Source organism: Bos javanicus, chromosome 8 (assembly GCF_032452875.1).
Source record: "Bos javanicus breed banteng chromosome 8, ARS-OSU_banteng_1.0, whole genome shotgun sequence".
Lineage (NCBI taxonomy): Eukaryota > Metazoa > Chordata > Mammalia > Artiodactyla > Bovidae > Bos > Bos javanicus.
Window position 1 is genome coordinate 106,547,109 of NC_083875.1, and position 23,507 is coordinate 106,570,615.

A 23,507-nucleotide genomic window follows, 5' to 3' on the forward strand; every position below is an offset into this window, starting at 1 on the left:
GGCAGGTGCACTGACTCCATTATGAGAATAAGAACAACTGATTCTGCACCACATCAAAGTAAAACATAAAAGAGCAAGCGCTTCTTCAACATTGAAAATGAGCTCCGATTTGCAAACATTTGATTTACAAGGGGGTTCTCGGGAGCGTCATTACTGATTAATTAAAGCAGATGCCCCTTTGTAGTTCTGATAGGAACATGGCAGTCACTCACAAGTGCTGTGGAAAGCTGTAGGTGGTGGTGAACGTGAAACAGGACTCAAAGAATGGGTGCTTGATTGGAACAACCCCTCTCCATCAACCTGTTAACTCATGCAACTGGGTAATTAATGCAACAGAGTTAATAATGAGATGGTTTCTGCTCAGTAATAAATAACACCACGGAGAGGCCCTGTGGCTCTTTATCTAGGCAGACAACACTGCCATCAAATCCTTGACACACTCCTGTTCTGCCACCTACTAGCTGTGTGACCTTGGGCAACTTAACCCCTCTGACCCTTGATTTCCTTATCTGAAAAATAAAGGATAAAGAATGCCTTCCTCTTGAGACTGATGTAAGTCCCAAGATACAAAACATTATAAAGTGCTTGGCTGGTGTCAGCCATAATAACTATTTACACTTCCCCAATATCCAGGCTAAAGAGTTCCATGGTGCTCATGAGCAAACTGATACTGGAAAAGAAAAAAAGATAAGAAAGCAGCTGGCATAATCACGAGACACTCAGACAATAACGCAGTGGCAGTGCTAGGAATAAGTCAGGGTAGAAAATTCCAAGTCTGGGCCTCATCTTTCCAAAGTCCATTACCTATTCCTTTTCCCAGTTTTGTTTAATTTTTATTCCTTCATCAAAAAGGAGAACCAAAAGGAATATAAGGCACAGGAATAAATAGGATCCAAGCCCTACCCACAGTTCGCAGGTCAGAGTTGAGGTGCAGGAGACAGGATTCTGATACCAATCAAGTACCTGTTAGTGCTTTAACATCAGCAGTTGAGCACAGGGAATGCCTTGCATTATTCCCAGGGGGACAGATAATGGGGGCGGCATCTCTGAGTAACGCAGGATATGGAAGGAGATCCAGGCAGAGGGAACGGCATATGCGGAGTCACAAAGCCAAGAGAGAAAATGTCCCATTTTCAGAACCGTAAGTCCCCGTTTGAGACTTGTAAGTCTGAAACTAAATGTCCCATTTGAGAATTATAAGCCATCCCTATCATGGGGAAAGATTCATGTGGGCAGAGTGTGAACAGTGTGTGTGTGTGTGTGTGTGTATTGGTGAGGGGAGGGGGACGAGGGATGCTTATTGCTGAGCAGGAGGAGATGGGCAGGAAAGGAAATCAGAAGAGACTAGAGGAATCAGTGCCTGAAAGAACCCACATGCCTCAAATACTTCAAGAATGTAAGCGTGAGCTAAATTGTCAAACCCTGTGCAGAGCCCCCTTCCTCCAGGAGCCCCTCTGACTTCCCAGAACGGACGGCGGCCCCGTTACTGCACTGACCTCCTGTAACGTGCGGCCGTCACCGTCTGTCTGCTTGTCCTTCCACCCTCCCCGTGAGCTCCTTGATGGCAGGGGGCGAGGCCTCATGCCTCAGCCATCCCCAGTGCCAGCACGGGCCCTGGCAGGCCCTGGGACTGTGCTGAATTACGCCAAGTCCCCTGGCTGCGGACGGCGGGGCTCACCTGCCGAGAGGGTGATGGTGCTGAGCTTCACGCGGTAGAGGTTGCTGCGGACCCGCCACTGCTGCACCATGGGGTACCCCATGGCCTCGTCGTACCTGATGTCTCCTGGGGAGGGAAGAAGGTCACGTGAGCCCCGCGTTCACAGGCCTCACCCCACAACCCTGCCCTGCAGCCCTGGGCTCTGGGGAACGGCCTCCCCTTCTAAGCTCAGCCCTCTGGGGCCGACAGTGGGATCTGCAGCCGGCCTCCAGGCCTCTTCCTTCCTGGCCTTTGACCTCAGCCTCAAGCCGCCCTTTTCTCTCTGCTCTAGAGCTCACATGGCCCCTTTACCCTACAAGCAAGAGTGGGTTTCTGGTTCCACTTAACCCCAGAGGTAATTTACCATGGGGCGCTAGACACTGCGGTGCCTCAGTTTCCCCTTCTGATCCCATGGCTACCTAGGCTGACCTTATTTAGTAGGCGTATCGTGAGACTCAAATGAACTAAGAGCAGTGGAAGCTTTATGGTAATCTTGAACTGTCGGACACGTGCGCTGGGGGCCCACGCATCACCTACTCCTGAGGCTACTTTTGCACGACAGCAGAGCGGAGCAGTTGTGACAGAGAGCCTGTGCAAAGTCTCACACATTCACCTGCTGACCTTATATGTCCGCCCATCCTGTACAGACTGTTATTTCCTAACATGGAAACATGAGATGTCCTTTGATGTCTCATAAAATACCTGTGTGCACACACAAAAGCTTCCCATTTTAAATAAGACTGAGACACACTGGCTAAACAAAGTTAAACAAGATTAAAAAAACAGACTGTATAATTTCTCAGCTCCTTGAATAAATTAATATACATTTTAAAGGTACATGAAGCCGGCGTGCAGCACTTTGCAAATGTCTTTGGCCGAGGAGCCCCGTTTCCAGGGCCCACTGACACTCAAGTTTCACAGAAGACGTTTTCTGAAACCCAAATATAGACAAAACATACACAAAGGAAAAAATAACAAAACAAAATGTTAGCAAGTGGTTAACTTGCTTAGCAAGTGGATGCGTAAAAGATTCCTGTTTTCTGATTTATATTCATCCCCATTTTCTAAATTTTCTACTCGAAGCACTGCAGACTCCCTTTTTTGTAATCAGGGAAAAAAAAAAAAGACACGAAAAAGAAATGCTAGTCACATCAGCAGTTATTATTTTTGTTGTTATGTATCCTCAGCAAACGGCAGGCACATTTTCTATCCTTTGCTCTTGTCCCCTGGTGCGGAGGCACTTAGAGAGGTATTTGATACCAAGATTAAAATGAGAATCTCACTGGAACAAATGATTTCTTCCTGGACATTACTGCAGTATTAAAGTTCTCCATTACTGTCAACTTCTTCTTCTTTTTTTTTCTCCTCCCTAGCCTTTTCAGAAATAATGTAATTTTTTAGAGGCTTTCATTCTAAAGTAAAATATTCATGATCCCCAAAGATAAGTCCACTGGAGCGAGGTTGTTTTGTTAGAAATATATGCTCTCTCTTTGTCTGCTCTGCCTGTCCCGCCCTTCCTTTGCAGACACTGGGGAGAGAAGGGGGGAGGGTGGGAGAGGAGGAGAGGGCCATGTTTCGGGTCAGGGTGAAGGAAACAGTCTGCATGGGAAGACTGGACAGCAGCCCCAGGCAGCCTCTGCCCCACCTATTATTATTTTTTTCTAAATGTTTAATCTTGTTTCATCTAATTATTATTATCTTTTTGGCCGTGCCTCAGCATACAGGATCTTAGTTCCCCAACAGGGGAACTAGTTCCCCAAACTTAGTTCCCCAACCCTTGCCCCTTGCAGTGGAAGTGCAGAGTCCTAACTGCTGGACCATCAGGGAAGTCCCTGCCCCATCTATGACTGTCCGTCCTAATTCCGAGCAGACTTGGAGGGCGTATTGGCAACCAGGGCCATCCCCAAGAGAACAAGGCAGACGTTTCAATGCAGGTTGTTGATGCAGCTTATTTACTTGGTGCTTTAGTGTCCAAAGGGCTTTCCTCCTGGTAGTTTAGACAGTAAAGAATATGCCTGCAGTGTGGGAGACCTGGGTTCAATCCCTGGGTTGGGAAAATCCCCTGGAGGAGGGCATGGCAACCCACTCCAGTATTCTTGCCTGGAGAATCCCCCATGGACAGAGGAGCCTGGCGGGCTATAGTACATGGGGTTGTGAAGAGTTGGACACAACTGAGCGACTAAGCACCATAGTGTCCAAAAGAAAAAAACAAAACACAAAAGCAACAACAACAACATCAAATAAACAAAAACAAAAGTCCCCAAACCTACTACGTCTTTTGATTATCAAAACATTTACAAGACCAGCTTCTCTGCCCTCATTCCCTCCCTAAGCCTCCCCTGTAAGTGATCATCATTCCATCCTATACCTTCCCCACTCCTGGTCCATACTGGATTCCACCTGGAATACAAGCTCTTTCAGTGAAATGTCAGTTTCTTGAGGTCAAGGCCATGGTCTATATTATTCCTACTCCTGCACAGCCTGGTAAATAGAGGCTCCAATACTCCAAAACAGAGCCTGATATATAGCAAACTCTCAATAAATATCTGTTTACTGACTCACTCTCTTGCCTCTCATTCCTGACCACAAGCCATCCTTGGTCTTACTCGACTATTGACCCCCTTCTTACCTGATCCTGCCCTAGATTCCCACCCAAGGATTAGGAGTCACATGAAGCCCTGGGATGGGGAGGGGTGTTTTTTCTGATGAACAACAAAAACAAAAAATTAACTCTTAAAATGTAACAGTTCCTTTATTAAGGAGCCCCAAATCAAAACAAATAACCCTAAGAGTCTGTACCACTAATGCAGAACCACAGCATTCTGTATCACAGAGGCAGAGTCAGGGCCCTTACAACTTGGAAAAGTCCCCCATAAAAGGGCAAAAGAGGAACTTGGAGCAGATGAGGAGGAGCAGAGGGCATCCAGCAGTGGGGCAGAAAATATAGGTTTCAGGAGAGCCTGCCAAAGAGTGTTTCCCTGTAGGGGAGAAACAGAGGTTGTGGGTGGCGGGGGTTGTAGCGAACAGCAGAGGGGAGTAAAAAAGGGCAGAAGACCTGGAGCCACAGCACCTGGTTCCAGTCCTGGCAGGTCTGCTGTGTGACCGTGAGCTGCTCCCTTCACCTGTCTGAGCCTGGATTCCTCATCTACAAAATGAGAAAAATAATACCCACCCTACAGGATGGCTCAGTGTCCACGTTCAAAAACAAGCTGCATGACTTAATGTGCTGTAAGTGAAAGAGGTTCCTGGTTGGGGTGGGGGGTGGGGAAGGTCCACTTATTTTATTTTAAATGACTTAAACATGAACTGCATGTTTCTAGATTCCATACATACGTGTTAATACATAGTATTTGTTTTTCTCTTTCTGGCATACTTTGCTCTGTATAATAGGCTCTAGGTTCATCCAGCTCATTAGACACGACTCCAATGTGTTCCGTGGTATGGCTAAGAGAGGTGAGAAAGGGTGGGCGGTAGGAGGGAGGTTCAAGAGGGAGGGGACATATGTATACCTATGGCTAATTCATGCTGATGTGTGGCTGATACCAAAGCAATATTGTAAAGCAATTATCTTTCCATTAAAAATAAATATTAAAAAATGAACTGCATGATCTCACTTCCGTGTGGTATCTAAAACCTTTGAACTCATAAAAGCAGAGAGTAGGATGGTTGGTGGGGGTGGGGTGATGAGCAGAGGCTGGCCAAAGGGTCCAGAGGTTCAGTTCTGGGGGTGGATGTGTTTGCTGATCCCACACGCAGCCTGGTGACTGTGGTTAATAACACCGCGCTGCCTACTGAAGTTTGCCGAGAGGGTAAATCCAGCCTTGGCTCAGAGTCTGGAGTCTCAGGGCAGCTCCCAGTTCTTCACTGCCCCTAAGAGCCCTAGAAACGGCAGGCCCCTTTCACATCCTCACTAGCACAGCGGCTTGGCAAAGCCCATTCTGGACGTGCTGAGTGGCTGAGACCATTGTGTGGTCAGAGGGAAGGCCGAGGGGCAGAGGGCAGGAATCCAGTATCTGTGTGTCTTACCAGTGAGCAGCTGGAGGTCGGGGAGGGGCTCGGAGAGGACCCCCCGGCACTGCTCCTCCACCGGCAGCGGGATCACCAGCAGCCCGTCGGCCAGCTGTGGGAAGTCCTTGATGAAGTTGTTCTCCCTGTGGAGAGGAGCAGAGAGACTGCCAGGTCGAGGAAGCAGAGGCTGGGGGATGGGGGTGTGGGGGTGGGCGGGCAGGGTGAAGGGGCTGTGGGGCAGGAGGGCAGGAAGCTCTGAGTCAGAGGAGAGCCTGGTGAGTTGGGGGGGTGGCGGGCTTGCTGGGATGGAGGCCTCTGGCTCCCTGAATCCCAGCTCCGAGAACAGAGTGCTAATGACAGCTTCTAGAATCCAGCAGGCTAGGGCTTGAGTCCCGGCCCACCACTGAGTAGCTGCAGGATCTTGAGAGCAAGCTGCTGGTCCACTCGGAACCTCAGTCTCCTTGTCTATAAAAGTGAGATCTCAGGGTAGTTTGAAACATTTAATGGGATAAAGCTGCCAGCTGCTCAGGACACAGTCTGATGTTCTATAAACTGTATATTTGGCTGTGAAACGTCCCCTTACATAAGCAGCGATGACGGTGAGCCAGCATGAGAGGGGACTGAGGACAGCATGGAGTGCTTGAGGCTGAGCTGGAGAGAATGGCTGTCTGCGTGCTCAAGTGAAAGGATCCCAAGATATCTTTCAGATCGGACTTCTCCTTTCAGAGATGGGCAAACTGAAACCTGGAGAAGAGGTGTGAAACTGTCATGGACAACCAATGGCTCAGACGCAAGACCAGCTCTCCCCGCTCCTAGGCCAGCGCTCTCTCTGTCTCAACTTCTTCAGATGCCTCTGTCCCTTCACTGCAAGGCCACCCCAGCGAACAGAAGAAAGACCTCAGGGTGATCTCAGGGCACTTGAACCCTGAGCAAAGGTAGCCTTAAGGTGTGGCGAACGGGATGACTGTGCATTGCAGGGAGACATGCTTCAATCTTCTAGACAATAGATGTGCCTGAAGTTGGAACAGCCTGTCACTGAGAGGTGGTGAGCTTGCCTTAGCTGGGGTCATGCAAGGGGAACTTGACAGACACTTGGCATGGACAGTATCCAGGGCATTTTTGTATTCAAACCTGACTTCTGAGGTCCCTTTTTATTCATAAATCCTCAGTTAGAAACACTGACCACAATCTGGAGAGAAGGAGCGGGGAAGGCGAAGAACAAAGGGAGGGAATGTTTATCGCTTCATTTTGCCACCTGGAATACACAGCCTTGAAATGAAAATCAGAAACAGGCAAGCAAAAATCCGTGAGGCCAAAGCAACGCCTTTGAAGCCTGGATCTCGGCAGTTCAAAAGGACACGTGCAAGCGTTGTGTGGCTTGGGTCACCCTCCTGTCTGTGCTCCACGTCCCCAGGCACTCCCCCCCAGGCACCCGTGAAATGTGTCTTCTATTCATTCATTTAGAGAACACGTTCCCCATGTCTGATCCCTGAGCAGGCCGCACTCCAGGGGCGGACACATTATCCCCACCTTCAACATCACCAGCGTCTTTGTCATCGTTGTCCCTCACAATTAGTGACTAAGCTTCTACACTTTGCTAGGACCTGGCTAAGCACTTCACATCCATTTAATCATTTAATCTTCGCAACGACCCAAGGCAGTCATCATTATCTTCATTTGACACAAAAGAAAAAAAAAATGAGGTTCAGAGCTAAGAGGTAGTGAAGCTGGGGTTGGAACCAGGTCTGTCTGACCGCACAGCTGGGGAGGTAAGCGGCTGGGCCTGGGACTGTTGACTGGGCCTGTGTGTTCACGATGCCGAGTTTCTGGGTCCAAACTTGTACATGTAAGCATGTTATTCTGTGCATCACGTGTGTGCCTGTGTTCATCTACATGTGTGCCTGTGATCATGGATTCTGCCCAGGTGGAATGGCCTTTGATTAGTCTGCACACTTGGGTACGTGGAGCAGCCCTGTGAATATAAAAAGAGAGCCTGCCAGGGGCCACGGAAGTGCCCCCAAGTAGCATGCAACCCCGACGAGGGTCTAAGGAACAAAGCTTCCTCATGTTCCCCTCATGCGGTGGCCTCTGGTTTACAGAGCTTCCCTTAGAGACATAATGAGGTGGAGGGTGTCCCCTTGCCCTAGTCAGTCAGCAAACACATGCTGAGTGGAGCCCTGAGCCAAGCACTCAAGGACCCAGAGACAGACTGGATTCTCCCCAAGCCCTTGAGATCTTCCCAGCCGTGTGTGGGGGAGACAATACACCAGCCACGCAGAACAGGCAGTGGGGCTGGTTACTGGGGATTCCGGAGGGCTGGAGGCTTCTGCACGAGACCCAAGGTCTCCTCCTTCCCCACAAGACTCAAACGCTTGTTTCTCGAGGGCACGAGGGAGACGTTTCTGAAGACTGGCATCCTGCTCTGTCCACACTGCATCCTTGCTGGGTAATCTGGAGCAAAGCACTCAAACCTCGGTTTTCTCATCTGTAAATTAGGGACCCTGAGAGCTCTTCATCCTGCCTTAATGAAATCACAGTAATAAGGATGATGGCAATAGCTGTTGGCTGAGCACCTTCTAGGCACCAGGCAATGTTTCTTGTACTTTACATGAGCTCTAACCCAACCACGTGAATTAGGTGCCGTCAAACCAGACCCCCCACCACCCCCCGTTCAGAGGTGGAAAAGCTGAAGCACAAAGCAGTTATGTAACTGCTTAAAACCATAGCTGGGAAGTGGGAGATCTCAGGTGGTCTGACCCCAGAACCCACACCCTACATTACTGTACAGGTGCAGGGCGCTGAAGATGCTGTCCATGACAGTCTCAAGCTCTCAAAGCTGGAAGAGCCGAAGCACCCTGGGGTGTGCTGAGCCCAGACAGGCTGACACCGAAAGAAGGGTTCTGTTACTCATTGCGACTTACACACCAGTGCTCCGCTCCACAGGTGACCTCAGGACCCTTATCCAACACCATGAGATGGGCATGATCACATCCCCCGCACCCCCCTGGCCCGGCCCCATACAGGCTCTGAGATGTGAACTGACTTCCCTGGACTTACACGTGGAGCACATTTGGAAAGAGGGATCTGAAGGCAAGCTTATCACTTTTCACTTTACCATCTAGCATCTCCACTTCACGGCTTCTCTGGCTTTGATTTTCTAATTGCAGAGGAGGGGGACAGTGACCCCCTCGCCAGCCCCACGTTCCTCTCCTCTAAGCCTTCTGCCTTCTCTTTAAGCCGGGTTTGACTCTGTGGGCTAATCTGACCTCGGTACGTGGCAGCACACTGGCCAGACTCGGGACGGCAGGGGGCCGGCTCATACTCTTCTGCTTGGAGGAAAGTTGTCTCCCTGAGCTTCTAGAGGAAAAGCATGGGAAAGAGGGAGACTACGGAAAGATGGGAGTTCTCAAGCTAGTGCAAAGCGCAGGGAGAAGGGGGTGGGGGCGGATCAGGGAGTGAAAAGGTAGCCACAGCAAAGAACAAGGACCTAGGGTGGTCGTTCCCAACTGCGCCCCTTCACGTCTGCCTGGGCGATGGCCACAAGTCCTGCATGGCCTCTGCCAGCAGAGGGCGCCCGGGGCCTTCGCATCAATCAGCTCTCCCCGGAGGCAAAACAGGACACGCAAGGAACGGAGCTGGGGGAGCTGGGGACGCTCCCCTGGGCTGGGGACCCCAGACACAGCCCAGAGGGCAGCTCAGAATCCACCCATCTGGGGAAGGTGACGGGGAGGACAGCAGGGTGCTTGCCTAAACTCAGTTGGCTCGAAAACAAATCCAGATTCTCAGACTTGGGTATGGGTGGGTGCGTGTGTTGTCGAAGCTACCAGGCAACTACCGAATCCTAATAGCAGGAAGATAGGAAGCGGAGTAAGTACTGTCTGTGTATTGATCCTATCTGTTGATCATCAGCTATGTGCTTGGTAGTGTGCCAAGACACATGTGAGTGCGTGTGTCATTTTTAACTGCACGAGAATTCTGTAACTACTATTATTATTCCCGTTTACACGTGAAGAAATGGATACTCAGAGAGGTTTAGGAACTTGTCCACCTGAGGGCCACCATCAGGAAGTGACAATGGGGCTCCTAGCTTAGCATCTGGTACTCAGGGAGCACACGTTCAAGGCATCAGTCCAGACCACGTGCTCTTGATCCAGAGTAACCTGAGAGCAGGGCAGAGACAGGTGTGCTTCTGAGCCCAGGGATGCAGTCATGTGTGTGTGTGCATAAATGTATGTGTCTCAAATAGCAACAGGGGCACTGTTTCTTTGTACAAACCTCTCCCCCCAAATATCCATGAAAATAGTTCCATCTCAACTGATATTAGATGGAAACAGCTCATCAGATGTTTAAAACAGCACATCCTGGTCCCCTGGATCTGAGGAGAACTCTGGGAGTGGGAGGTCTCTTTGATTCCACAGACTTGATTGGGGTTCCCCCATGCTACACGGACTGTGGTGAACCCTCGGGGATCAGCAGGGGAATTACCAGGGCTGCCTGCAGCAGAATGCAGGCACCGTGTAAAAAGGCCTCCACCATCTAGCCCCTGCCTCTTCCTTCTGCTTTATTTCATGAAGCACAGCCGTCTGCCTACCGCCAGGCTGCACCGGCTGGCCTGATGTTCCTCTTGTGGGGCATACTCACTTCCTGCAAAGGATCCACTCCGGATTTGCCTTCTCTCGGGAAAGCTCTTGCCCTGCCCCCACCCCTGAACCAGGCCAACTCCTACTTGTCACTCTGACCCCACATTAATCCTCTGCCCTGGAGAAACCTTCCCTGGGTCACTTCCCCTGTTACACCCTCTTATAAAATTGCTCTTTACTCACAGACTTAGAAAATGATCTTATGGTTGCTGGGGGAAAGGGATAGTTAGGGACTGTGGGAAGGTCATGTATACACTGATATATTTAAAGTGGATAACCAACAAGACTATTGTATGGCACCTGGAGCTCTGCTCAATGTTATGTGCCAGCCTGGATGGGAGGGGGGCTTGGGGGAGAATGGATGCATGTACATATATATACATATATATACATATATATACATATATATATATGACTGAGCCCCTTTGCTATCCATCTGAAACTATCACAACATTGCTAATACATTAAAAAAATGTTAAAAACTAAAAAAATTAATCTGATGACTATAAAAATAAATAAATAAAGCTAATTATGAAGCCTGGAAAAAGAAAAAAGAATCTTACTCTTTTCTTCCATGAAGAGTTCGATGGTTCCTATCCCAGAGGTATGCATGGGGACCTGGCTGGATACCTGCTCTTCCCACTAAACTGTGGGCTCCATGAGGACCATTCCATTTTCTGTTGCCTCTCCAGGACTGGGGGCTTCCCTAGTGACTCAGTAGTAAAGAATCTGCCTGCTAAGCAAGAGACACGGATTCGATTCCTGGGTCCAGAAGATCCCCTGAAGAACGAACTTTCATTTGATGAGCTTTGGTAACTTCATCTGCAAAACAGGAGCGATGAGTTCAACTTCAAGGGGTGAGGAGGAGGATTCACATAGAGTTGTTTTTTGGCCATTCCACTTGGCTTGCTGGATCTTAATTCCGTGACCAGGGATTGAACCCGGGCCCTCGGCAGTGAAAGCTCAGAATTCCAACTACTGGACCACCAGGGAGCTCTCCCTGAATTATCTTTAATGCCAGTCCCTCTTCTTGAGTCCCACACCAGATTCTGGATTTCTTTGAGAGCCTCAGAGAGCCCAGCACAGTGCCTGCTCACAGCCTAAGCTCCCCCAAGCATCTGTTCAACTGTGTGCCGAGGGGGAGGTGGCCTCTTCAGTCCCCATGCCACCAGCACACCACCTCCGAGTCACACAAACCTGGGCAGCATGCCCCCAGAGCCCGCGCCTCCTGTAGCTTTCCTGTCATCAGCCTTGCCCCATGCTGATAGGAATGCCAAGCAAGGGGAGCCGGCCACCCTCCCCCACCCCTCACAAGGTTTCACTTCTTGCCTGTCCCCATCTAAGAATATGTATAAGCATTTTGGATATATTAATACACAGCGACCAGCATGCAAGAGCCGATCACCCCTCAGTTCTGGGGAAATTAGCATTTAAATTGAGGTATTTCAGGGAAGTAAATCACCCCAGAGCCAGCCAGCACTGTCTGCAACCTTTTCTTATGGAGAGAAGACAAGGAATCTTGGCCTGCGTGCTGCTGAGTTCGCAGGGAGGGGCCACTCTCCTTGGCACTCTGAGGCTGTCCACAGCAGCCCCAAAAGGGTGCCCTCAAACTCCCAACACTCACGAGGGCATCTCCCCTGGTTTAAACAAGGACCTGTAACTTACCTCCAGCTAAGCTGAGTCTTTTTGCCAAGGGAGATGACTTTGGCTAAGATGTGGTTTCTTCTGGGATCAAGGAGTTGGGGGGCCTGTCCTCCTCGTGGCTTGATGACTGCTTGGTCGGGTGGTTGGGGAAGCTCCTCCCTACCTCTAGAACTGGGAGGGGTGGGAGACCGTGCCAAGTATTTGTTTCTCTGAACCTCAGACTGAGAGACATTGGACTAGATTTTGTAGCCATCCTGTAGGTGCCAGAATCATAGGGTCTCATGTTGATTAAACTGATGCTCACACTTGTTCACACCCACACCAAGTTCTGCCCTTTTATGAGACAGAAACTGTTCTCATGTGATTTGCTTCTTAATTAGGAGTCTTCAGGCAAGTGCTCTGTTCCAGTGTTCCAAACCGAGTCATTCTTTCATTCAACTTTTCATTCATTCAACATATTTTCACTATTATGTGCCTGGCATTGGGAAAACAAAGAAAAAACAGACGTTCTCCATCCTCAAGGTGCTCTCAGTCTAGTATGAGACGCGTGTACAAATGCTTCCTACATACATGTGTATATGTGTGCCAGGTGAATGCTAGTGTTGAAAATGTTAAAGACTTTTTCCTTCCCTATAAACCACATTGGTCTATGGCAGCCCACCTGCTAAATCAAAGACTTCTGCTCCTTCGATAGAAGAGCGGATGCCTTCTAGAAAAGAAAGAGAGCCATCCCTCAGCTTTGGGCTAGACGTCAAAGCTGACTTTGTAGTGTCTTGAGCTAGACAACAGTTTTGAAAGCCAGCCTGTGCTGGGAGTGAAGGTCCTTTCTATATCAAAGGCAGGCCTGGCCAACCCAGATCATAATATCTTATTTTAACATGCAGTTGGTATAGGCTATGACCTCAGGGGAGTTCCCAGAGGACACAGAAAGGAAGGTGAAAACCCTTTTCCTACCACTAGCATGGGGAGGAATTGCCTAGGAGAGAAGACCAAGGCCAAGCGGCCAAGAGTTCAGGCTTGAGAGTCACTGACCCTATTTCTGGGCTTTTTGGGAGTCCATACCTCTCCTTACTCACCGCAGCCTCGACGGCAGTTCTAATAAATGTTTAAATGCCAATAAGAAAAACCCATGGTGATGGGGGTGAACAGCAGCAACAGGGTTTGCTCCCCCAGATCTGAATATAGTCTTGGGGGGGGTTGTGAGCCCCTTTATCTGACAAGCCGACAGGAGGTCCCATGGCTAGCAGTAGGTGGGCAAGAGACCAGGAGAAGTCAGCTCCCCACCCCCAAAGTCTTGTACCCACAGGGTAAGAGAATAAGACAACACTTTCTGGTACAACCCCCCCTCCTCCAGTGGAAGCAAGATGGGGAAGGAGGCCTGAGATTAGAACAAGGGTCCCGTGGAGAGTGGGGACTTCATGACTCGGACGGGGCAGTGGATTCCAACACACAGCCCCTCAAAAGAAACACCTAAGACCATCCACATATCACCATGGGTGCCAGCGCAAGGGCTGAGAGCCAAGCTCAAACAGGAAATCATCATTTGGTGAATGCCAGCAAGGATCAGACCACACCCGTGCCAAAGTCACTCTCCTCCCAACCCCTCTCTGTACCTTGAGGCCACGTGGAAGTCAGGGAGACTGCCTGGCAAGGGAAAGACAGGGCTGGCTGGTGAGGTGTTCAACTCTGAATAGAATAGACAGTTATCTTAAAGAGTATGTTCTGTATTCTTAATTGGCAAGTTGACTATTTTTTTTTGCTATCAGTAGAAACAAAGCTTGAGGGAAAGATTATGTCAACTGTAAAATATAAAGAAGACTACAGTGTTCTGTATAACTGAGTTGCAGTGAAAAAAAAAAAAATGTTTGAACCCTTAACTAGTTAAAGACATGCTGCTACTGTTAAGTCACTTCAGTTGTGTCTGATTCTGTGTGACCCCAGAGACGGCAGCCCACCAGTCTCCCCCATCCCTGGGATTCTCCAGGCAAGAACACTGGAGTGGGTTGCCATTTCCTTCTTCAATGCATGAAAGTGAAAAGCGAAAGTGAAGTCACTCAGTCATGTCCGACTCTTAGCGACCCCATGGACTGCAGCCCACCAGGCTCCTCTGTCCATGGGATTTTCCAGGCAAGAGTACTGGAGTGGGGTGCCATAGCCTTCTCCGGTTAAAGACATGGGTTAAAATGTGATAGTTTAAGATTCATAGAAGAGGTTCACAAAACCAGGGAGGGAGCACTTAACTCAGAGAGGGAGGCCAGGGAGGCCCCCTGACAGAGGTGAGTCTTGACCGATTGGGAGGGGTTATCCAGGGAGACAGTGAGGAAGGGAGGTGGTCGTGGGGTCCAGGCACAAGTAATAGCATTGCCAAGCCCAAAGGTGTGTGGGTGCGTATGTGTACATGCATTATGTGATGCTAAAGAATGTGGTTATTCTGAGGGCAAGGAGACCCATTACTGGTTTTATTTATTTATTTTTTTTCTTCTTTCAGCCAGCATTTTATTGAATATTCTTAATGGAATATTTACATTGGCATTTACACATTATCTTATCATATGGATCAGTTCAGTTCAATTCAGTCGCTCAGTCGTAAGCAAGAGAGTGATGCCATCCAGCTGGATCTTTAGAATGACTGCCGGGATGCAGGGTAGAGGATGGGCTGGGAAAGGAACAAGGCTGGGGCAAGGGAGAGAGAGTTTGAGTTTTACAGCAATCCAGCCAAGATGTGATGGAGGAGCTGGATGGCAGAATACAGGGAAGAGGACAGGTCTGAGGGAGCCTCAGGAGGTGGGACCTGCTGGTGGCCATCACCGCTGCACGTGGTGGGGGCTGGAAGAAGAGTAACGGACGAGCCGGGCAGCGCTGCCACGGATGGCCGCGCTCTGCCTGCGTGTCTCCATTCCAAGCCTGGTAGGTCTTGGCTGCAGGATCTATGTGGCAGATCCCCCTCTCATTCAGGAGTCTGGAGGAGACACAGCATACACCAGCTGTCTGTTCTGGTTTCGGACACCATCCACTCTCCCGGGGCCTATCACTGAAGTCTGTTAACTGAGCTCTCAGTGTCCAGCCTTATCCCTCCAATGTGTTTCCCATCCCGTGGCCAGAAGGACTGGCTCAAATGTCAGTCCTAACTCCAGGATGCCACTGGCTCCACGTATTGGTGTTCTGTTGCTATCATGACGAATCACTGCAATCCTCGTGGCTTACAACGACATCAACTTATTATCTCAGAGTTCTGTAAGTCAGCTGTCTGACGGGGGTTTCCAGGCTAAAGTCGAGGTGTCAGCCAGTCACATGCATACTTTCTGAAGGTTCTAGATGAGGATCCATCTCTTTGCCTTTTCCAGCTTTTTGAGAACACCCCCATTCCTTGGCTCCATCTTCAAGCTTGTCAAGACAAGTCAAGTCCTTCTGGCATCACAAGACTCTTAGCTCCTCTCTGCCCTCTGTCTTCCACTTTAAGGACCCGTGAGATTACATTGGGCCCACCTGGATTGCATGGGATAATCCCTTTACTTCAAGATCAACTATTAGTAACCTTATTTCTATTTTCACCCTTAATCTCCCTGTTCCATGTAAGATAATTTATTCTAGGGACTAAAACATGGACAGCCCTGGGGCCATTTTTCTGCCTACCACACTCCAGTTTTGTGTCCCCACCCCCCCACCCCGGAATTTGTTGATGTCTCTCTGTTCATTTGGGGGATCAATGCCCCTTCCCTGAGTTTCCACAGCTCCCATCCTTCCCCGATCCTAGCATTTTCACACTGGACTTTTGGTCCTGGTCACTTGGTGTCTCTCTCACTGGCCCAAGAACACTGCAGGACAAGGACCACATCTGTTTTATTCACTTCTGTGTATCCAGCCTTGGCACAGTGGCTGAAGCACAAATTAGGGGCTTAATAAGCGCGTATTCAGTGAACGAATGTATGCCTCCTAGTTGAATGGAATGGGAGTAGGGTTGGGGGGGAGGAATGCTTTCAGCTGCAGTCCTGCGATCCCCCTCCTGTGAGGCCTGGATCATCCTCTCAGCCATCTCTTCCAAATTCACGCTGAAACCTAACCCCAGCGTGATGGTATTTGAAGGTGGGGCCTCTGGGAAGGCGGAGCCCTTCCAGATGAATGGAATGTGTGTCCTTATAAAAGAGGCCTCAGAGAACTCCTTGTCCCTTCTGCCATGTGAGGACATGGGGAGAAAGTGTCATCTGTAAGCCAGAAAGTGAGGTTTCACCAGGCACTGAATCTGCCAGTGCCTCGAGCTTGGACACCCCAGCGTCCAGAACGGTGAGAAGTAAATGTCTGCTGTTTAGGCCACCCAGCCTACAGTATCTTGTTATAACAGCCTGAACAAACTAGAACACTTTTCAATAATCTTGCAGCTTAAGTATCATTACCTCAATGATACAAGTGAGGAAGCTGGGGTGCAGAGAAGTGAGGTCATTTTCCTAGGGTCACGCAAAATTAAATCAGGACCGTCACCTCATCTCCCCCACCAGCCTCCTCCCTGACCATGCTCACACCTGTCTTTCTCACTCCCGCTCCACCCTCTGTCATACACAGGTGTGCATTCACACACAAGGGCTTCCCTGGAGGCTCAGCAGTTAAGAATCCACTGCCAATGCAGGAGATGCCGGTTCGACCCCTGAGTTGGAAAGATCCCCTGTTAAAGGAAATTGCAAACTCCAGTATTCTTGCCTGGGAAATCCCACAGACAGAGGAGGCTGGCAGGCTACAGCCCGTAGGGTCACAAGAGAGTCAGACACAACTTAGCAACTAAATAACAACGATAATTCACACGCACATACACACACACACAGAATATGAAGCCCGGGTTTCACACTGCCTAAGTCTTCCCTCTTTAAATGCAAAGCCGCTTCCGCCAGTGGCACCAAACTCACTTTAGCATTCCAGGCATGGATGCTACTAACTCCTGCCCTAGTAATTGCGATCCCTGAAATTGAAAGAAATTGCAGGCTAGAGAAACATTATCTTCTCCTCAGCCGCTTCGCCCTCCATCGCCTCGCCTGTGTGTGTCAGCACGGGACTCCTCATGCTGTCATAACAAGGGGAACAAGCCTAGTTGCTGTCATCGGGGCCTCTGCAGCATCTTTCCGAACGGTTCCTCCAGTTCTCAAGAGAAGGAATCAAAGTCCTGATAGCCGGGCATAACATTTCAGAGCTGGGGGTGGGGAACGTTTGACATCACTAGGTCCAACCTCTGCATTTTTCCAAGTAAGTGCTACCATTATCTCTGTTTTTCAGGTGCTATAAATGAGATCTGAAGAGGGAAATTGGCCTTACCCCAGATCACACAGGTGTGCAGGTGCAGCCAAAGGAGACCCCAGCCTGCCCCCGCCTCCTCACACAGAGGTGCAGGGTCTGGTGCAGAATCCCCTGGCCAGAGGAAACAGCTGCCCGGATGATGGGAGGGGCACACTTAGCCCAGATCTCTCATCTCTCTCTCCAGCCCCTGGGCTGCAGGTTCCAGGGTCCCTTCCTCTCCCCCGGGGGGTGGGTCTAGCTGCTAATTTTATCACAGTCAAGGTCAGAAGCCAATATCCCTGTACCTTTAAAAATATTTCTGTGAGCAAAATATTGAATTCTAATTATACATGCATGCTGAAGTATTTGGGGAGAAATGCACTAATGCCTGAAATTTACTTTGAATTACATCAAAAAATAAGATGGATCGATGGGTAGACAGAAGGATAAATATGTAGTAAAAGAAATGTATAAAAATGTTAATGACTGAATTTAATGGTAGATATATATGAGTAGTTGCTGTAAAATTCTCTCAACTCTATTGATGTTTTAAAATTTTTATAAAATTGTTGAAAAAGTTAAAAAAAAAAAAGAGATTTCAAGTCCAATAGGATCTTTATATTCTGGTGTTCAGGGCCCCTCCACCCCACACCGTTATTCATGTCTGTCTCAAGGGTCTAGCAGAACAGCAGACGTAGAACAGGGACACAAAAGCACTTGCCAAATGACCCCAAGGGCGGAGGCAATTGAGTCTCCCTAAATCCCAGTGTGTGTTCTCACTGTTCCTCATGCCTGCCCAGGCCTGCCCTGGATGAGACCAGTTCTGTGAAGCTGCGCCATGAACTGGCTGTGTGGCAAGTCACTTCCCTTCTCTGAGGGCCTTTTCAGCCCTGAGGCCATTTCCTCAACTAACACAGATGTCTCTGAACAGCTCCAGCCTGAAGGGCTAAGAGGAAATTCCCAAGAGGAGAAGCCCTGATCCTGTGGACACTGTAGGTTTTCTGAAACGGTCTTTGCAGCCAGACACACCTGAATTTGTATCTGGGGTCCACCCCCAGTCCCTTGTGTGGCTCTGGTTGCACAGAATGATGAATTTTTTTCTGGGCCACTGTTTACTTATCAGAAAAATAGGAATGTCATTTTTATAAGCAAAAAGGAAATCAATCCTGGATATTCACTGGAAGGACTGATGCTAAAGCTGAAGTTCCAATACTTCGGCCACCTGATGTGAAGAACTGACTCACTGGAAAAGACCCTGATGCTGGGAAAGATTGAGAGCAGGAGAAGAAGGGGACAACAGACGATGAGACGGTTGGGTGGCAACATCCAAGTTTGCTCCAGGAGCAAACTCTGGGAGATGGTGAAGGACAGGGAAGCCTGGCATGCTACAGTGCATGGGGTCACAAAGAGTCGAACATGACCTAGCGACTGAACAACAACAACTGTTTGTTTATCAGAAAAAAGGGGAATAATGCGGTTCAGATAGTAAAGAATCTGCCTGTGATGCAGGAGACCTGGGTTCGATTCTTGGGTTTGGAAGATTCCCTGGAGGAGGAGATGACTATCCATTCCAATATTCTTACCTGGAGAATTCCATGGACAGAGGAGCCTGGTGGGCTACAATCCATGGGGTCACAAAGAGTCGGACACAACTGAGCGACTAAAACTTTCATTTCACTTTTGCCTCACATACTTGCTGCAAAGATTAAGAAAGTCCATAATATGAACAGCTCACCAGAAGGCCAGAGACTAGCAAGCTCTCAGTAAATGGTAGCCACTGCTGCTGTAGAAAGCACTGCTCCAGCACAGTTTAACATTCTTAAAAAGCCTTGATTACGAATAAGAAAGATGCAGATTTTAGAGCTGAAATAGACCTCAAATTCTTTTCTTTTACTCCTTTCCACCCAGCATACACAGTTTGTCCAAGTCACATGACAGAGCTATAATAAGAATGCAGGGCAGGTGGTCACTAATTTGGGATTTTTTTTTTTTTTGTACATGAATTTTTTTTTTTCCTGGTTGTTTGATTCTTCTGTAACCACATACCCTACTCCTGGCTTCTAGGAGAGTTATCCATGCTCCGGGCAATGCCCCCAGCCTCATGTGTTGAATACTTCTCTTCCTACCTCAGCATACACTGAAATTGTTGTGGGGTGTCTATTTCTACCACATTCAGAGACTATGTCTTCTCTCTCCTTCTCCAGCTTCCAGCAAAGCTTTAGGTATATAGAAGAATCTCAAAAACTGTGAAATTGGACCTCCAGTAGGTTGGATTCCAAATTAAAAGAATAAAAAGATGCTTCAATGCTAATTATTAGAGAAATGAAAATCAAGTTACAGTTACCATAAGGTATCGATACCATTGCCATTCTGACTGGTCAAAATGACCAACATAAAAAAGTCTGCAGTCAATAAATGTTAGAGAGAATGTAGAGAAAAGGGAATCCTCCTACAGTGTTGGTGGAAATGTAAATTGGTAGAGCCACTACGGAGAATGGTATGGAGGTTCCTTAAAAAACTAAAAACAGAGCTATGATATGATCTAGAAGTTTCACTCTTGGGCATAAGTATGAAGAAAACCACAATTCAAAAAGATACATGGGCCCCAATATTCACTGTAGTACTGTTTACAATAGCCAAGACATGAAAGCAATCTAAATGTCCATTTACAAATCAATGGATAATAAAGATGTAATACATCTATACAATGGAATATTACTCAGCCATAAAAAGAATGAAATCATGCCTTTGCAGTCATATGAACAGACCTAGAGATTATCTTCCCTGGCAGCTCATCTGGTAAAGAATTCACCTGCAATGCAGGAGACTCCAGTTCAGTTCCTGGGTTGGGAAGTTCCCCTGGAGAAGGGATAGGTTACCCAGTCCAGTATTCCTGGGCTTCCCTGGTGGCTCAGATGGTAAAGAATCCACCTGCAATGTGGGAGAACTAGGTTCTATCCCTGGGCTGGGAAGATCCCCTGGAGAAGGGAATGGCAACCCACTCCAGTATTCATGCCTGGAGAATTCTATGGACAGAGGAGCCTGGCGAGCTACAGTCCGCGGGGTTGCCAAGTCAGACACAACTGAGCGACTAAGCACAGCACAGAGATGGTGGTACTGAGTGAAGCAAGTCGGAGAAAAGACAAACGGCACGTGATATCAGTTATATATGGAATCTAAGAAAATGATACAAATGAACTTATTTATAAAACAGAAACAGACTCACAAACATAGAAAACAAACTTACGGTTACCAAAGAGGCAAGGTGGGAAGGGGGATAAATTGGGAGGCTGGGATTAGCATATACACACTACTGTATATAAAACTGATGATCAGTAAGGACCTGCTTTATAGCACAGGGAACTCCACTCAGTAATACTCTACTCAGTATTACTCTGTGATAACCTATATGGTAAAATAATCTGAAAAAGAATAAATATATGTATGTGTGTGTGTATATATATATATTTATATAAATATAACTGAATCACTTTACTGTACACCTGAAACTAATACGACTTTGGAAATCAACTATACTCTAATATAAAATAAATTTTTAAAAAAGAAGATGATTCAAAACTTTAACTTAAAGCAAAAGATAGGAAAAAAATCAGAGGCACATTTGAACTGACCACACAGCATCAATGCATTTATCATAACATCATTTCTGATAGTAGTTAGAGAGGGAAAACTTTTTTTTTTTTTTTTAATCCAAGCCATGAGGTACCCTTTGGAATCTGAACATGTGACCTCAGAATAGCTGGTTCTGGTGTGAATTTGTGGCTGGGGTCACATCTTTGAAAGTTTCTACTTCCCTTTTCTTTCCCATTCCCCCTAGGGTATCTTGGAAGTCTTCCCATATAGCCATCTCTAATGAGCTTTGCAAAATGAGAAAACTACTACTGCAGAAGAAAAATCTAACAGCGACTGCTTTCTTGTTTGCTCTCTCTCTCTCCTCTTTCTCATTCCCTTTTTTTATTAGTCATTAGTAATGGAGGAAAAAAAACACCCAAAGGCAGTAGAGAGGCAGCAATGTGCATGCACTTCCTGCAACACTGAGCTAATGAGGAGCCCTAACCATCCTTCACTTTCCTTCATTTTCAATTCCCAACACATCTGACATCAGTTGCAGCCGAATCCAGAACCCAGCCAGTGTGGACATCAGCTAGTTTACATGATGACCAAGGTAAAGCATGCATACTGTTATAGGACAGTTGGAAGTGGCTTTTAAGTGTTCCTTAAAAACCAACGGATGTCAAAATTCTAAACGGACCCAGGAAAATAAAAATCTAGTTAATGAACACACTTTTTGGCTTTTTCAAAATCTGACATCATAATGTAATTCAATTCAGATTTGAAGAACCTGGATCTACCTTTCAACCTTGTTAACTACCGATCACATTGTCACATGCAATCACATGGGCATGCTGAGCCTCAGGTTTCCCTGAAACAACTGTGTCTACGTGCATTGAGAATGGATCTTAAACTCCATCTCTTAATAGGTATGTGATCCTGGGAAAGTTATTTCATTTCAGGAGCCTCAGTTATCTCGCTTGTAAAATGCAGATCATGATAGTATCAGCTTTGATAGACTCAATTACAAAGATCAAAGGCATAATGAGCATAAACATCTGGGTATATGTTTAACTGAGTGGCAGTGACTGTTACTATGATTATCATTTATTTCCTAGTAAGAAGGACCATGTTTAAGTCTTGTTTTCCCTGTCTTTTAAAATTGTAAATACACTGCCACACTTTATTAAATTTCAATCTCCTCATTTGTAGTGGGGACTAAGTAACAGTACTGGTGATTCTAAGCTGTGGAATTAAATGCATGCTAATGGTGTACCATGGGGTGCACACGGTTCCTCACACTATGCACTCTTAACTCTCATTATTATTATTAGGAATGTAATTTGTTGTTTTTAATAATATACAGTACAAAGTCCAAAAAAATCAAAAGCAGCAACAAAAAATTCCTAGAACTAAGGAACGATTATGCCAGAGTTACAGGATATAAAGTTAATCTACAAAAATGTAATTATTTCCAATATGCCAGCAATGAACATTTGGAATTTGAAATTAAAAACACAATACCATTTACACTGGCACCAAAAAGTGAAATGCTTAGGTATAAATTAACAAGATATGTATAAGATCTATATGAGGAAACTATAAAACACTGAAGAAAGAAATGAAGGATCTACATAAACAGAAAGATATTTATGTTCATGTTCAGTGTTGCTGAAATGTCAGTTTTTCCCAAGTTGATCTACAGATTCAATGCAATACCAAGAAGTTATTTTGTAGAGGCAGACAAACTCATTCTAAATCTTATATGGAAAGGCCAAAAACCCAGAACAGCCAATATAAAACTGAAGGAGAAAAACAGAGTCAGAAAACTGATATTATCCGACTGTAAGACTTATTGTAAATCTACATTAATTGAGACAATATTGCTTTGGTGAAATAGGCAACCAATTACAGATCAGGGAATAGAGCAGAGAACACAGAAACAGAGCCAGCAAATCTGTCAGCTGAGCTTTGATAGAAAGCAACGGGAACTCAACAGAGAAAAGACTGTTTTCAAAAAAGGGGGTTGGAACAAATAAACATGCAAAAAAAAAAATCTAGACACAGACCTTACACTTTTTACAAAAACTGACCCCAAATTCATCATAGACCTAAATTTAAAACACAAAACTATAAAACTTCTAGAAGACAACACGGGAGAAAAATCTTGGTGATCTTGTGTTTAGTGATGAGTTTTTAGATAAAACATAAAAGTATGATCCATTAAAGAAAAAATAAGTTGGATTTTATGAAAATTAAGAACTTCTGCTCTGTGAAAGACACTCTTAAAGAGAACAAAAAGATAATCTCTGGTCTGGGAGAAAAATATTGTAAAACACGTATCTGATAAAACACTTGTATCCAAAAAGAAAAGAGTTCTGTCCAAATTATACGGAGAAAACTTAAAATTCCACAGTAAGAAAACAAACAACCAGATTTAACAAGTGACAAAAGAGCTGAACAGGCATCTTACCAAAGAACTCACGCAGACAGCAAGTAAGCATATGAACAGACGCACAGCGCGCGCCATTCTGGAACTGTGAGTAAAAATAAACGATGTAACTATTAAAATGGCTAAAACTGAAAACACTGACTTCATCCAATGCTGGTGAGGAGGTGGAGGGAGCAACAGGGAGAGTTCACTGCCGGTGGGAATGGAAGATGGAACAGCAACTTTAAAAGGCAGT

At 46.9% G+C, this 23,507-nt stretch overlaps 1 protein-coding gene across 5 annotated transcripts in view; it reads right to left on the reverse strand.

Moving 5' to 3' along the window:
• The window catches only part of ASTN2 (astrotactin 2), a 1,056,817-nt gene that overhangs the window by 279,117 nt on the left and 754,193 nt on the right, over positions 1-23,507 (reverse strand). For 4 of the 5 annotated variants that reach the window (XM_061426655.1, XM_061426657.1, XM_061426654.1 and 1 more), the window contains 2 exons: positions 5,723-5,847; positions 1,679-1,783 (listed from right to left, as the gene is read on the reverse strand). In XM_061426655.1, coding sequence (XP_061282639.1) covers positions 1,679-1,783; positions 5,723-5,847 — 230 coding nt within the window. The remainder of the gene's footprint in view (positions 1-1,678; positions 1,784-5,722; positions 5,848-23,507) is intronic. The other variant, XM_061426656.1, reaches the window with a different exon arrangement.